The 16,654-nt window shown below is 47.0% G+C and overlaps 2 protein-coding genes across 2 annotated transcripts in view; one reads left to right on the forward strand and one right to left on the reverse strand.

The window, feature by feature from the left end:
• Window positions 1-283, reverse strand: part of NVL (nuclear VCP like) — a 43,801-nt gene extending 43,518 nt beyond the window's left edge. Inside the window, exon 1 of the mRNA XM_063444050.1 lies at window positions 189-283. Within this exon, the coding sequence (XP_063300120.1) occupies window positions 189-248 (60 nt within the window). The 5' untranslated portion in view covers window positions 249-283. The remainder of the gene's footprint in view (window positions 1-188) is intronic.
• A 1,803-nt stretch (window positions 284-2,086) lies between these two features.
• Window positions 2,087-16,266, forward strand: CNIH4 (cornichon family AMPA receptor auxiliary protein 4). The gene is made up of 5 exons (XM_063441519.1): window positions 2,087-2,197; window positions 3,128-3,196; window positions 5,067-5,179; window positions 9,095-9,235; window positions 16,074-16,266. Exons 1-5 carry the CDS (start codon window positions 2,129-2,131, stop codon window positions 16,099-16,101), a joined length of 420 nt encoding a protein of 139 aa, XP_063297589.1. The 5' UTR covers window positions 2,087-2,128; the 3' UTR covers window positions 16,102-16,266.
• Window positions 16,267-16,654: the final 388 nt, after the last annotated feature.

Below are 16,654 nucleotides of genomic sequence, written 5' to 3' on the forward strand. Positions count from 1 at the left end.
AACCCTTGGAAAGCACAAAAACTCCAGATGATTTAGGCTGCAACTCCCATCATCCTCAGATCATTATTACTGGCAGTCCTCAGCATCTGGAATGCAAGCTCACCTTCCCCTTAATTCCCATTACCTATTCTCTAAGACCAATCACCCCAAACCCCACACTGACACTTTAGTTAATGATATTTAGTGACCTGTTCAAGCCGGTGTTTCAGTCTCCTGTCTATCCCTGGGGATCCAGAGACCGGTTTCATGATGCTCCTTGCAGATCTCCCTACCCGGAAGTGCCACAAGAATCAGGAACAGCACGTGTGAGCGGGGTCCTCACTGAGGGCTGCCCCATGTAATGCCCGATCACAGCACCCACTCAATGCCCAATTCTAGTCACTTTCTGATTTGGGAAGCCAGGGACCCAGAGTGATATTCAAGTTATTATTTCTGTATTTTGTGCCATTTGTACTGTTACATTCATTAGTTACTGTTTGTAGAAATATTAGGATGGGCAGTTTTTAAGCCAGCCAAAATGAACTTTTCAACTTTATTTGTCACAAGCAGAGAACACAAGCAGCATGCCATGGGTTTTCAATAACTGTGAATTGAAGGGAACACTGAATGTTTAGAAACATTATTACAAAGTTTATTTCTTTGTATACATTTGCAGTTCTGTGTTTTACAATGACAGTCTAATGTAAAAAGTAATAGGTCTGGAAAATACAGTCTATAAGGAGAAATCACAAAAAATAGGGGCACTTTTAGATGAAAAATATGATTTGAATCATTTGAACTAAAAAGTTAAAGAAGGTGATAGCATTAATAGAGAATATCTGTTAATTAAACAAACTAAGCAATAAACGAATAAAGATGGGGATGATACAGGATTTACACATTAGGATATAAATAATAGCTTTGAAAAACATTCACTTTCAGCACATTTTCTGAATTTTCACAATACAAGTCTTGTATACAAATTTTGACATCTGTCATTTTTTTGTAAATGTTATTTATAGCAAAGATTTTCCTATAATATATATGTATTTTATTTTTTAGATGAAGAAGATTTGCATCGTTTTTTTTGTTTGTTTTTTGTTTAAACTGTCTTTATGTATCTTTTCAATATAATTGTTTTAATAATGTAATGCATTCATATCTGGCCTATATTTTTCATTTTAGAAACTTTCCCTGTATAAGTAAGGTTTGTTGCTTTTTTTTTTTTTTTTTTTAAAGCATTACTACATTCAACTAGGGAATGGATCCTGATAGAGAATTCTGATAGGGAATGACCGAATGAATGGATCCTGATAGATAGTGACCGAATGAATGGATCCTGATAGACAGTTACTGAATGAATGGATCATGAGAGACAGTTACTGAATGAATGGATCCTGAGAGACAGTTACTGAATGAATGGATCCTGAGAGACAGTGACTGAATGAATGGATCCTGAGAGATAGTGAAGGAATGAGTGGATCCTGATAGATAGTGACCGAATGAATGGATCCTGATAGACAGTTGCTGAATGAATGGATCCTAAGAGACAGTGAAGGAATGAGTGGATCATGAGAGACGGTGACTGAATGAATGGATCCTGACAGACGGTGACTGAATGAGTGGATCCTGATAGATAGTGACTGAATGAATGGATCCTGATAGATAGTGACTGAATGAATGGACCCTGAGAGGCAGTGACTGAATGAGTGGATCCAGAGAGACAGTTACTGAATGAGTGGATCCAGAGAGACAGTGAAGGAATGAGTGGATCCTGAGAGACAGTGAATGAATGAGTGGATCCTGATAGACAGTGACTGACTGAATGAATGGATCCTGAGAGACAGTGAAGGAATGAATGAATCCTGACAGACAGTGCAGGAATGAATGGATCCTGAGAGACAGTGAAGGAATGAATGGATCCTGAGAGACAGTGACTGACTGAATGGATCCTGATAGACAGTGAAGGAATGAGTGGATCCTGATAGACAGTGAAGGAATGAGTGGATCCTTATAGATAGTGAAGGAATGAATGGATCCTGTAGTAACTATGAAATGAGCACGTGATGGCTGAATACTACAAGTCCCGGCATCCCTTGCGGCCGCGGTCACGTGACGTAGTGAAGGAGCGGCGGAGTGAAGCGGCGGGATGGAGGCCGCGCTCTTCATCTTCTCTCTCATTGATTGCTGCGCCCTCATCTTCCTCTCCGTCTACTTCGTATCCTTTACCGGCTGCTGCCCCCGGGGAGCCCCCTCTTCTCCCCCATGGAGCCCTGCGGGGGGCCGGGATCAGGTCATCCCATGGGATTATCTCTGGCCCCTGTGGGAGGGGGTGGACAGGTAGGGTGTATGAGCAGAGCCAGGGGAGGGGAGACACATGCCAGATCCCCCTTTGGGATATTCCCCGAGCTGAGGGACAGTCTGACATTGGTCACCCCAGGGTTACAGGTGGTTTATTACTAGAGTGCAAGCTCCTGGGGGTTAGAGTGCAAGCCTGTCAGATATTTGTGTTATCTGTGCCGCATGACTTGCTCCTAGTCCTTTTCCAACCTAGATCACTGTTACATTGTTGCCAACCCTGATCTAGTGTTATACAGGGCACAGGCAGGTTACATCTAACTTCACACAGAGAGGACTAATCCTCCCATCACAGGCTGTTTGATTTACCTTTCACACACTGTTAGGTGCGATAACGCTCTATGTCATGTTATTCCCTCTAGGGAAATATTGAGTACTTTATAGTTTGCAGCTTTAACTTTGAGAACCCCCTCCCCACACCCAAATATATCCCTGGAGACCCTAATCCTGGACCCCAATAAGAAAGGTTTCAATCTTATGCTCAGACTTGACCTTTAACTTCAGTAAGTCCAGTCAGGCAAGGCATTCTTCCTAGATTAAGTGTAAACCCATAAACCAATCCGATGAATGACAGCTCTCTCCCTGTGAATAATCCTTCTCTAAGCATTTCATTAGGAGAGATACATGTAGCTAATCAACAGATTTCTGAATTTCCTGGTGTCTAACTGTTACAGTCTCACCATTGATTGTGTGTTCTTGTATTATTTAATGCAATAAAGAGCCCCAGACTTTGTACCTTGTTCCTTTTGTTGGTTGTTAAATGGAACCTTCTCCTTATCTTGAGTTCTAGATAATAACATTGTCAGATTTAGAATGTGACTACATCAATGCCCGGTCATGTTGCTCCAAACTAAACAAGGTACAGTGGCTTTCTCTTTTTTGATTTGGTAAATGTGATTTTTATTTGGGTGCAGGCAATACCAATATTCTCTGCCAGTCTTTGTAATAGTGTACTTTATCCAGACTGAAAAATATGTGCGCAGAGCAAGTGTCGGGAGGGACACCAAATTGTAGGGAATTAAAACGAAATCTAAAAATTTAGGTGGAACTTCTGAAACTTGGAATCTGGTTTTCAATTAGTTGCGTAGTGAGTAAACCCTTAGATGTCTCTATTCTGTTCCTTTTCTAGTTATTTGAAGTGGTTATGGTGCCTGGAGTCTGTGTATGGAGCGGTTCATTATGAAATGCTGCACGTTTGCAGAGGAAAATGGGCCAGGGTACTCCTGGGTCTGTAGTGGTTATCCAGCTTGGTGTGACCCTTTAACCTCTTAAGGACACATGACATGTGTGACATGTCATGATTCCCTTTTATTCCTTAAGTTTGGTCCTTAAGGGGTTAAAGAAACTATAACAATGCGATTTTCTCTACCTATTTTAAATTTATCTAGATCAGGGGTTCCCAATCCAGTCCTCAAGTACCCCCTAACAGTCCAGAATTTAAAGGGACTCTTCAGTGCCAGGAAAAAAAAACGTCCCCTCTCCCTCCCACCCCCCATCTCAGGTTGCTGAAGGGGGTTAAAAAAAGGGGGTTTCAATGCTTTCCTATGGCGACGCGTGAGGACGTCCAGCGATGCTATAGCACACGGAATGACCAGGAAGTAGACAGCCACTAGAGAAGGAGTTAACCCTGCAAGGTAAATATTGCAGCTTATGAAAACTGCAATAATTACACTTGCAGGGTTAAGGGTAGTGGGAGTTGGCACCCAGACCACTCCAATGGGCAGAAGTGGTCTGGGTGCCTGGAGTGTCCCTTTAAGGATAACTCAGTTGTGTCTAAGGTGTTTTTTGGGGGAAAAAACACTTTAGACACAACAGGGTAATCCCTAAATCCTGGACTGGTAGTGGGTACTTGAGGACTGGGTTGGGAACCACTGATCTAGATGATTCCAAACTGGTCCTTATGTAGCCCTTTCTAGATTTGTCAGATCAGCAGTGGAATTCAGGACACAAAATCAATCAGGATTGCATTTCAACTTATAATCTTGTTTCTTCTAGAAATCGCTAAATTAATATCATGATCGATTTAACCCTCTCTTTGGCTCATAATGTCTCAATTCTACTGATATAGAGATATTATATAAATAAGACCTTGGGAAACTGTGGCTGCATGAGGACTGTTTTGGAAGCCACCAAGCGATAAGGCATTTATAAAAAATATATATAGATTTATTTCACCAAATCATGAGATCCTAGTATCCTACAGTGACACCCGGAAAATGGCTGATGTATGTTGACCGATTCCATTGCTTTTTGAGGGAGAATTAGTGAGCAGATAAATCACATGTTCAGTTATTCTCCCACCACATCTGTATATTTTACCCTGTGCATTAGCCCCATGCCAGCTGTCCTCTGGGAAAATTCTTATTGCCGGTTTAACTCTCTCTGAGTAATTCATGCATGGATCTCCTGCATGATGCTCTCAATGTTTAACTCCTTGTAATGAATGAAAGGTTTGATTTTCGGGAAATGGACTGGTCTCCTTTATCTCACACGTTCAGTTATGACAGAGCTTACAACCCAATCCTCAATGTGTAGCCAACCACATCATGTTTTTGGCATCTAATTTAATGGACCCATATAAGGACGTGTGATTCTGACTCTTGCATGCATCTTGTGGTCCTACTGTTTCCCAAACCCCTAGGATGTTGGGCACGGCTTCCACACAGAGCTGGAAACCTCTACAAAACATCCTGATTGTTCTTATTGTGAATACTTTGCTCTCCCGGCAGTGGGTGCGCCCAGAGCTGATATGCCATACGCTGGTGACGGTTTTGATGCTTGTATCGTTGCATTGGATCATCTTTATCTTGAATTTACCGGTAGCCACATGGAATATTTATCGGTGAGTAAAAGTGTATGAGCTGTTCCACTACATTGAGGGTTTTGAATCTAATCTTATATTATTCATTTTTTTTTTTCTTTTGAAACATGGATCACAAATGATAGATCCACTTTGCTGTAGACCTACTTCCTTTTATGGTTCTACAACTAATAAAGGTCTACCTTTTGGCCCGTGTATGTTCTAAAATGATCACCTTTTGTCACCAGACATTGGGAATAAAACTGGCAATGAAAGTCCTACTTAAGAAAATTAACACCAATGCTTATTTAATTATTTAATGCTAAATAATAGAGCCTTTTATGGATAGCACTGAATTGTAGTGAGATGAAATATTAATATTTGTGGTCACAGTTTGACAGTTTTAGACAAAAATTTACAATTCTGTTTTTGAATCACAAAAACTTGGGGTTATGTGTTTCTGGAGTAGTCACACGTTTTACATTGTACAAACTAAATCTGCCTCTGTCCCAAAACCTATCTAGAACACCACATTACAAAGTGCATTTTTTTTTAAATCAAACTTTATTAAGCAAGGTTTTAAAAATAATAAATAGTGAGACGGTCACAGAGGATTCCCATGCAGGTGATTGAATAGGACTGTGAAAGGATCCGGCAGAGTACAATACAGACATTGGGATCAAAAGCACAAGGACCCATTGAATTAACACAATAGTACAAATGACTCGTGATTGGTCACAATCCCTGAGGTGTACATAAACGCTCTTGGATACCGAAGATAGAGAGAATAAGCAGAAATATGAGGGAACTCCAAAGCACAGGGAACAAGTGGGTAAAAAAAATAATTGATGGTGTAGCTAAAAGAGGGAAAGAAAGATATGAATATAGGAGTCGAGGGACAGAGAGTGGGAGAACCTCCACCGCATCTCCAACTCCAGGCTCCTAACTTAAATATTCAAACCATGGGAACCAAGTAGACCGAATGTGACGGCAGATAAGAACCATTCGGCCCATCTAGGCTGCCCAATTTTCTAAATACTTTCATTAGTCCCTGGCCTTATCTTATAGTTAGGATAGCCTTATGCCTATCCCACGCATGCTTAGACTCCTTTACTGTGTTAACCTCTACCACTTCAGATGGAAGGCTATTCCATGCATCCACTACCCTCTCAGTAAAGTAATACTTCCTGATATTATTTTTAAACCTTTGCTCCTCTAATTTATGTCCTCTTGTTGTGGTAGTTTTTCTTCTTTTAAATCTAGTCTCCTCCTTTACTGTGTTGATTCCCTTTATGTATTTAAATGTTTCTATCCTATTCCCCCTGTCTCGTCTTTCCTCCAAGCTATGCATGTTAAGATCCTTTAACCTTTCCTTGTAAGTTTTATCCTGCAATCCATGAACCAGTTTAGTAGCCCTTCTCTGAACTCTCTCCAAAGTATCAATATCCTTCTGAAGATAGGGTCTCCAGTACTGTGTACAGTACGTACATTACTGTACCCGTCTCTAGTAATTGGATGCCTTAATTTCCTCAACTTTTACAACCCATTGGTGAAACAACAGAGGGCGAGTGCTCTTTCACCAGGATCAAGGTTAGCGGTGTTAGTAAGGATTTTTTTGTAACTAGATGTGGTCAATTGGATGTAGTGGATTCAAAATGTCGCGGGGCGGGAAGGGGACGCTGAAGTAGATGAGACAAGACAGAGTACGCTTTGAAAACTGTGCAATCTCCCTGCGTATGTGCAGTACGAAGTGCATTTTCTGAAACGGATTCCTTTTCCCCTCAGCTTAATGATCTGTGGAAGAATAAATTAACAGGACCGTAACTTCTTTTAAAGAAATGATAATGTATTAAAAAGGTAGCTTAAAATGTAACTATAATAAATGTTGTGAATGGCCAATCTCCTTCCATTTAGGTAAAGGCTTGATATCTAAGTTTTGAGGGCAAAATACCCGCCAAGTGTTTAGATAAATATATACTAGACAGCAGATCTCCTCCCCCACGCCTGCCCATCCCTGTTCTGCATTACACAATACATAGAATGAGGTTACCGCTGTGTTATCTCTAAACGAGGAAGTGGTTCCTGCACCTTTCTAGCTATGCCTTCTTAAAGTGACTGCAAGAGCTTTGTTTATATAAAAATGTTTGTGTAAAAGTTTTGAAACTTGCATTATTCATTTCTATTCTCTTTAAAAGTCTGTATTTTAAAACCAGCTCCCAGATAGAGCTCTCACGATTCCAAAATGCCTTTCACAACAAAGCACAATATGTACATTGAATAACAATGTTATGAGTTTCCCTTTAAAGGGACACTGTAGGCACCCAGACCATTTCATTGAAGTGGTCTGGGTGCAATGTCCCATGTCCCTTAACCCTCCAGTGGGAATTATTCCAGTTTCTAAGAAACTGCAGTTATTACCTCTGAGGGTTGACTCCTCCTCTAGTGGCTGTTTAGAGGGACTTCTGGAATTTCAATGGACCTTTGCATGAGGTCCTCCAGCATCAGATTTTCCCCATTGGAAGCATTGAATAATGCTTTCCTATGTGGAAATCCTAATGCGAGCGTGGCCATTGCCGTGCTTGCGCATTAGGTTTCCGCTGCCGGCAGGGGAGGAGCGTGGGTGGAGCCTGACCCAACGCCGAGGGACATCAGTGCTGGATTCAGGTAAGTGACTAAAGGGGTTTTAACCCATTCAGCTATGTGGGGAGGGGGGCACTGCAGGATTCTGGTGTCAGGAAAACAGCTTTGTTTTCCTGGCACTATAGCATCCCTTTATTTTCCAAGTTCCTTTTATTCCACACAGATCAATCTGAAGCCATGCTGCTTTGTGAATGTGTATCTAACCATGGCTGGTTAATTAACTGGAATATCGTCGGTCAAGAAGCAACTTCGTAACAGATTCCTCTCTCCGAAGTCTCTAAAAGTGACACTCTAGACCTTAAAGCGGCTGTGTGTGTGTGTGTATGGGGGGGGGGGGGGCTATTGTTTGGTGTTGGGTCTGTGCGGGTAGGAGAACAAATTAATATATGTTTATAATTTTAAAAACGCTCTGAGCTTGCAACGCTCTGAGCTTGCGAGGGGGGAACCCGGCGGAGCTGCAGGTTAGAGCTCCCCCGGGTTCTCTCTCCCTCCCTCTGCCGGCTGTCACCAAAGTGCTTGCGGGCCGGAGAGGGAGATCTCTGATCTCCCCACCGGTCCTGCAGAGCCGGCAGGGGAGAGCACAGTTCCTGGTGCTAACATCCTAGCACCGGTAAAATAACTTGCAGCACCCCTGGGTTAAATTAAATTAAATACTAAACGGGGACTTTTATTTATTTGGAATTTGGGCAGTGGAGTGTCCCTTTAAACAATGTTACTGACTGTATTTACACAACACATGAATAGATTATATGCGTTCCCAAGGAAACCTTGTACGTTATAGCTCAGTTTGTGAAGGTGCTATACTTGTCAGATTGTTGCGTGTTTTTTTTTTTTTGGATGTGTGTAGCACTTTTTGTCCATACTGTAAGAAATGCTTATTTTATAATAATTTGATGAATGCAACACGGCCAGCAGTATAGGATACTAATAAAGGCATTCCTTCCGGGACATACAAAGTGCTGGGATTCTTATTTACTTTCTATTTATAGATTGATTTAGATTTTTTCCAACTCGTGAAGTTAATATTTTTTTTTCCCTGTAAGTAATAGTAACAATTCCTATTAATTATCAATTTTCCAGTACAAAGGTGACAATTGAACTACAACTCTATAACCCTCATCCAGCTCTACAACACTCAGCTGTATTGTTGGAGCAAAAACAGAGGCTGGGTTTGTAGTTTGAGTGAAGGGGCGGACAAATTGGGCTTTTTTATTTTTTTGTTAAATCTAAAAACAACAAGCTCGGCATTAGTAACTGTAACCCGATGTGTCCATTTAATGTAAATAACCCATTAATTCTTGTTTCTTGAAACGCCAGGTTTATCATGGTGCCAAGCGGAAACCTTGGAGTATTTGATCCAACAGAGATTCACAACAGGGGGCAACTCAAGTCACACATGAAGGAAGCCATGATCAAACTTGGGTTCCATCTCCTGTGCTTCTTTATTTACCTATACAGGTCAGTACTCTCGGATTCATGTGCAGGTTAAATGGTGCTCATCCAAGCGTACTCTGGCTGTGCTGATATTAGTGAATCTGCTTCTGCTTGGTAACAATGTTCTAGGGCAGGGGTAGGCAACCTATGGCACGTGTGCCATGCACGGCACTCAAGGTGTCTTTGCACGGCACTCAAGACTGCTAGAGCCAAACAAGTGAAACTTCAGATATCTGCTAATGTGAAAAGGTGGTAAAGGGCAATCTCCAATTTATTCATTGCAGCATATAGATGAAGTGAACTCAGATACCTTCATTCCAGCACTTGTGAATGGGAATCCACACTAGAGTACAGCAGCCCGCAGCTGCTGTAGCAGCTCCTGTCCTTGACATGTACCTGGCCAGCTTGGTCCCCACTGGAACCCAGGGAAGCTACCCACACTGTGTAGATCTACACAGAAATGCAGAATAACCCTCCTCACATACAAATAATACGAATAGCCAACACACAACCCCACACACAATCCGCACAAACTCAACACAACTGACAATCCAAAAAAATGCACACAACGCCAAATGCAATCTCTGACATGCAATAACCCAAACAGCCCCACACATACACACACACTACCAAACCAATGTGACATATTCATCCACATTAAAAATTCCACAAGCAGCCCCCCATACACAGCCCACATTCATAAGTATCATACACGATACCACAAACTGCTCATGAACATATACAATATAACAGCTCATATACGCACAAATACAATGATACAAAGCAACTATTGTATAAATAAATCAAGCAGAATACGGCAACATACACACCTCAATAAAAAAAAAAAAGACCGGCACGCTACGGGCCATCACAATCTTATTTCGGCACAGTGCTGTTAAAAGGTTGCCTACCCCTGTTCTAGGGCCAATCAGATTTACAGTGCAAAGTTCCAAAATAAAAATAAAGAACAAACGTGTATTTATCATGTTAGGCAGTTATCATTTAATCTATGCTGCTTGTGTAGTGATCCTGCCTCGTATGATCTCAACAATTACCACCATGCGGACACACATACGGAGTCGTAGAAAGCTGCCTTTTCACTTGCTTGCACATCACCTGTAGATGGCAGATTTGTTGGGTTGTGAACAGGTGTCTATCAGTCTGCTAGTACTCTTGGCTGCTCACAAGTTTAAAAAAATACATAAAAGTGGGAGCACGTTATATAAATACTTTTTACTCCCTTTAAATGTGACAGTATAGATAAGTTTTGTGTCCTGCGCATGCTTCCCGCAAACTGCTGTAGCCCAGAATTCTATGCTGCGGGCAGTGCAGCCTGCAAGGTAGAGTCTTCAGTCTAGACTCTAGAGCAGTGATGGCGAACCTATGGCACGCGTGCCACAGGTGGCACGCAGGGCCCTCTCTGTGGGCACGCGGCCATAGGTTTGCCATCACTGCAGAGTAGGCGCCTGCCTGCCCGAAATGGCAGGCACCTACTCTGCTTCCGTGTCGGCAGGACCGGAAGCAGGGGGGAGGGATCGAGGAAGCAGCTCTCCTGTCCTCCCTCGAGCTGTGTGGAGCGTTGCCGCGCGTTACCATGGCAACGCTCCACACAGCATCGCGCGGGAGGACAGGAGAGCTGCAGGACCTGTCCTGTCCTGCATAACACCACCGGACCACCAGGGATGGCTGTGTTCCCCCCCCTCCCCTTCACCAAAGGTAACAAGAAGGGAAGGGGGGGATACTGATTTAATTACCTACCCCCCTTACCTACAGCACCCCCTACTCCCCTTACCAACAGACCCCTACCATAGCACCCCTACCCCCAGCACCCCTACTCCCACTACTCCCAGCACCCCTACCCCAAGCACCCCTACTTCCACTACCCACAGCACCCATACCCCCCTTACCCACAGCATCCCTACCCCCAGCACCCCTACTCCCACTACCCACAGCACCCTTACCCACAGCACCCTTACCCACAGCACCCTTACCCACAGCACCCCTACTCCCAGCACCCCTACTCCCACTACCCACAGCACCCCTACCCCAGCACCCCTACTCCCACTACCCACAGCACCCATACCCCCCTTACCCACAGCATCCCTACCCCCAGCACCCCTACTCCCACTACCCACAGCACCCCTACCTCCCTTACCCCCAGCACCCCTACCCCCTTACCCACAGCACCCCTACCCCCAGCACCCTTACCCCCAGCACCCCTACTTCCACTACCCACAGCACCCATACCCCCCTTACCCACAGCATCCCTACCCCAGCACCCCTACTTCCACTACCCACAGCACCCTTACCCACAGCACCCTTACCCACAGCACCCCTACTCTCAGCACCCCTACCCCCAGCACCCCTACTCCCACTACCCCCAGCACCCCTACTCCCACTACCCACAGCACCCTTACCCACAGCATCCCTACCCCCAGCACCCCTACTCCCACTACCCACAGCACCCCTACCTCACTTACCCCCAGCACCCCTACTCCCCCTACACACAGCACCCCTACCCCCTTACCCACAGCACCCCTACCCCCAGCACCCTACCCCCTTACCCACAGCACCACTACCCCGAGCACCCCTACTCCCACTACCCACAGCACCCCTACCCCTAGCACCCCTACCCCACTTACCCCTACCCCACTTACCCCCAGCACCCCTACCCCACTTACCCCCAGCACCCCTACCCCCGCACCCACAGCACCCCTACCCCCGCACCCACAGCACCCCTACCCCCCTACACACAGCACCCCTATCCACAGCACCTCCACCCCCTACACAGCACCCCTACCCACAGCACCCCTACCCACAGCACCCCTACCCACAGCACCCCTACACACAGCACCCCTACCCACAGCAGCCCTACACACAGCACCCCTACCGCCCCACAAACACAGCACCCCCCCACACACAGCACCCTTTCCTTCCCCCACACACAGCACCCTTTCCTCCCCCCACACACAGCACCCTTTCCTCCCCCCACACACAGCACTCTTTCCTCCCCCCACACACAGCACCCTTTCCTCCCCCCACACACAGCACCCTTTCCTCCCCCCACACACAGCACCCTTTCCTCCCCCCACACACAGCACCCTTTCCTCCCCCCACACACAGCACCCTTTCCTCCCCCCACACACAGCACCCTTTCCTCCCCCCACACACAGCACCCTTTCCTCCCCCCACACACAGCACCCTTTCCTCCCCCCACACACAGCACCCTTTCCTCCCCCCACACACAGCACCCTTTCCCCCCCCCACACACAGCACCCTTTCCCCCCCTCACACAGCACCCTTTCCCCCCTCACACAGCACCCTTTCCCCCCTCACACAGCACCCTTTCCCCCCCTCACACAGCACCATTTCCCCCCCTCACACAGCACCATTTCCCCCCTCACACAGCACCATTTCCCCCCTCACACAGCACCATTTCCCCCCTCACACAGCACCATTTCCCCCCTCACACAGCACCATTTCCCCCCTCACACAGCACCATTTCCCCCCTCACACAGCACCCTTTCCTTCCCCCACACAGCACCCTTTCCTTTCCCACACACAGCACCCTTTCCTTCCCCCACACACAGCACCCTTTCCTTCCCCCACACACAGCACCCTTTCCTTCCCCCACACAGCACCATTTCCCCCTCACACAGCACCATTTCCCCCCTCACACAGCACCATTTCCCCCCTCACACAGCACCATTTGCCCCCCACACACAGCACCCTTTCCTCCCCCCACACACAGCACCCTTTCCCCCCCACACACAGCACCCTTTCCCCCCCCACACACAGCACCCTTTCCCCCCCACACACAGCACCCTTTCCCCCCCCACACAGCACCCTTTCCCCCCCCCACACACAGCACCCTTTCCCCCCCACACACAGCACCCTTTCCCCCCCCCAACACAGCACCCTTCCCCCCCCCACACAGCACCCTTTCCCCCCCCCACACAGCACCCTTTCCCCCCCCCACACACAGCACCCTTTCCCCCCCCACACACAGCACCCTTTCCCCCCCACACACAGCACCCTTTCCCCCCCACACACAGCACCCTTTCCCCCCCACACACAGCACCCTTTCCCCCCCCCACACAGCACCCTTCCCCCCCCCACACAGCACCCTTCCCCCCCCCACACAGCACCCTTCCCCCCCCACACAGCACCCTTTCCCCCCCACACAGCACCCTTTCCCCCCCCACACAGCACCCTTTCCCCCCCACACAGCACCCTTTCCCCCCCCACACAGCACCCTTTCCCCCCCCACACAGCACCCTTTCCCCCCACACACACGGCACCCTTTCCCCCCACACACAGCACCCTTTCCCCCCCACACACACAGCACCCTTTCCCCCCCCACACACAGCACCCTTTCCCCCCCCACACACAGCACCCTTTCCCCCCCCACACACAGCACCCTTTCCCCCCCACACACAGCACCCTTTCCCCCCCCACACACAGCACCCTTTCCCCCCCCACACACAGCACCCTTTCCCCCCCCACACACAGCACCCTTTCCCCCCCCACACACAGCACCCTTTCCCCCCCCACACACAGCACCCTTTCCCCCCCACACACAGCACCCTTTCCCCCCCCACACACAGCACCCTTTCCCCCCCCACACACAGCACCCTTTCCCCCCCCACACACAGCACCCTTTGCCCCCCCACACACAGCACCCTTTGCCCCCCACACACAGCACCCTTTGCCCCCCCACACACAGCACCCTTTGCCCCCCCCACACACAGCACCCTTTGCCCCCCCACACACAGCACCCTTTGCCCCCCCACACACAGCACCCTTTGCCCCCCCACACACAGCACCCTTTGCCCCCCCACACACAGCACCCTTTGCCCCCCACACACACAGCACCCTTTGCCCCCCCACACACAGCACCCTTTGCCCCCCCACACACAGCACCCTTTGCCCCCCCACACACAGCACCCTTTGCCCCCCCACACACAGCACCCTTTGCCCCCCCACACACAGCACCCTTTGCCCCCCCACACACAGCACCCTTTGCCCCCCCACACACAGCACCCTTGCCCCCCCCCACACAGCACCCTTCCCCCCCCCCACACAGCACCCTTCCCCCCCCCACACAGCACCCTTCCCCCCCCCACACAGCACCCTCTTCCCCCCCCACACAGCACCCTCTTCCCCCCCCACACAGCACCCTCTTCCCCCCCACACAGCACCCTCTTCCCCCCCCACACAGCACCCTCTTCCCCCCCCACACAGCACCCTCTTCCCCCCCACACACAGCACCCTCTTCCCCCCCACACACAGCACCCCAACCCCCCACACACAGCACCCCAACCCCCCACACACAGCACCCCAACCCCCCACACACAGCACCCCAACCCCCCACACACAGCACCCCAACCCCCCACACACAGCACCCCAACCCCCCACACACAGCACCCCAACCCCCCACACACAGCACCCCAACCCCCCACACACAGCATCCCAACCCCCCACACACAGCATCCCAACCCCCCACACACAACATTACACACAGACACATACACTGCACCCCTCAATGCAGTATATGTGTGTGTTCAGCAGTCTTTATGTATTCAGCAGTGTGTGTGTGTGTGTATTCAGCAGACTGCGTGCGTGTATTCAGCAGACTGCGTACTCAGCAGTGTGCGTGTATTTAGCGGACTGTGTGTGTATTTAGCAGTCTGTCTATGTCTCGGTGTGTGAATGTGTTCAGCAGTCTGTGTGTATGTATTGCATTTGTTGGAGATACTAATATAAGCTTAATTTATATCATTATTTAAAATTTGTATAATTTAACTCTATGTTGTGTTCTTCTTTTAAAACAAAAGTTGTTAACTGTACGAGTAGTTTTTTCTAAACGTAAACCTCAGTATTCAGGTTTAATTGTCGTGTTGGCACTTTGAGGGAAAAAAAGTTGGGATGTATTGCAGTTTGGGCACTCGGGCTCAAAAAGGTTCGCCATCACTGCTCTAGAGTAACGTTTTCTGGATTTCTGTCTAGATCAATCTGCAGTTGAAATATCCCAGTTTAGAAAATGTCACAGCGTCTGTTTTCTTGCCAGATTCACTCGAAAGGTGAAATAATTCCACTTTCATATTGCTGGTTCTGGTTCAGAAAATTCTACTACTTGTCTCACAGTGAGAGAGATTTCACAAGCAGGGATTTAATAAAAAAAAAAAATGAATTCTTTGCTTCCCAGAACCCCGAACCAGAATAGCAGCAGTTGAAATCCCATTGGATGTGTAATAGTCCTTGATCTTATGGTTTATATGGAGTGAACTCTAATCTTTTAGTAGTTTTAAGATTAAGTTCTCTCTGAGAATCAGAGATCAAGTGTTAAAATCTGAGTTGGATGTGAGTACCCTGAAATCAAATCCCTTCTATCATTTACCCTGTCATACTGTAAGGGGGATATGTGTGATAGGACAAAATTAACACACAGACACGCATGGTGTCCTATTTAACATAATCTGACCTCAGAACTACCTCTGTGAAGGCATCTATAATGTATTCTAGCATCCTGGTATACTAACCTGGGACATATAATGTATCAATGATGTACTCCTTGGACTGGCCAACACGGATTATAGTAATTACATACATTCCTACACGGGAGAACGACGTGCTGGTTAATCCCAGAATCCTCTTTGACCAAGAGGTAGAATCTCACCTGACACAGCTTTAGAAATCGCATGTTGCTTCACCAGGATCATGAGACTTGTAGTTTTGCTTCCTGACCAGCCGCAGTGTAATGCATTCAGTTATGTGTTTTGCTTTGCTAACCTTGTTATGTTCACAATAAATCTCTTTGAAAACTTGCTTTATAACTATATTTCATTGCCACTTCCCACAGCATGATTTTGGCCTTAATAAATGACTGAAACCCGCAGAAAATCTGAGATCGCCAGCCGCTACACAGTCTGGAGCCGAGCGGCCATGAACAACGTCAAGCAAGACCTTAACTTAGTTACACACAGAGTATTTTTCTTTTCCTATTTTCAAAGCGATATTTTTGCGGTATTTTTTAACAAACTATGTAAACATTGGGGAAAAAAACAAACAAAAAAAAAACTTCAAATCTTCCAATTCACTAAAATTATGTATTTGTCTGGAAAAGTCTCGTTGAGATATTACTCCGCAGGAAGTGGCATAAATCATGAACAAATCAATTTACAATGGTTATGGGTAAGTGTCGCATCCATGTATTAATCAGGTTTCCCACAAAACCAAGACCAAGATTCATGAACTGTGTAGTTAAATGGCTAGATGCCGCCATGATCCAGAGACGGCTGGGTACATGATTGGACGTGAATGACCAACTCCTGTGCTTTGGCAAAGTTTCCCTTTATTAAAAGACTAGTGAGGCTGTTTTATTTTAAGATTGGGTTTCTCTCGGGAGCTGTGAGGTGGGTCCTGAGACGTAGCTAGTTTTTA

Source organism: Pelobates fuscus, chromosome 2 (genome assembly GCF_036172605.1).
Source record: "Pelobates fuscus isolate aPelFus1 chromosome 2, aPelFus1.pri, whole genome shotgun sequence".
Taxonomy (NCBI): Eukaryota; Metazoa; Chordata; class Amphibia; order Anura; family Pelobatidae; genus Pelobates; species Pelobates fuscus.

What these genes read in the sequence shown, in the direction of transcription:
- CNIH4 (XM_063441519.1), top strand. Translation starts at nt 2,129, where the DNA reads ATGGAGGCCGCGCTCTTCATCTTCTCTCTCATTGATTGCTGCGCCCTC. An exon ending in TCTTCCTCTCCGTCTACTTC is followed by an intron (nt 2,198 to 3,127) that starts GTATCCTTTACC and finishes CTTGAGTTCTAG; the next exon opens with ATAATAACATTGTCAGATTT. An exon ending in GCCACATGGAATATTTATCG is followed by an intron (nt 5,180 to 9,094) that starts GTGAGTAAAAGT and finishes TTGAAACGCCAG; the next exon opens with GTTTATCATGGTGCCAAGCG.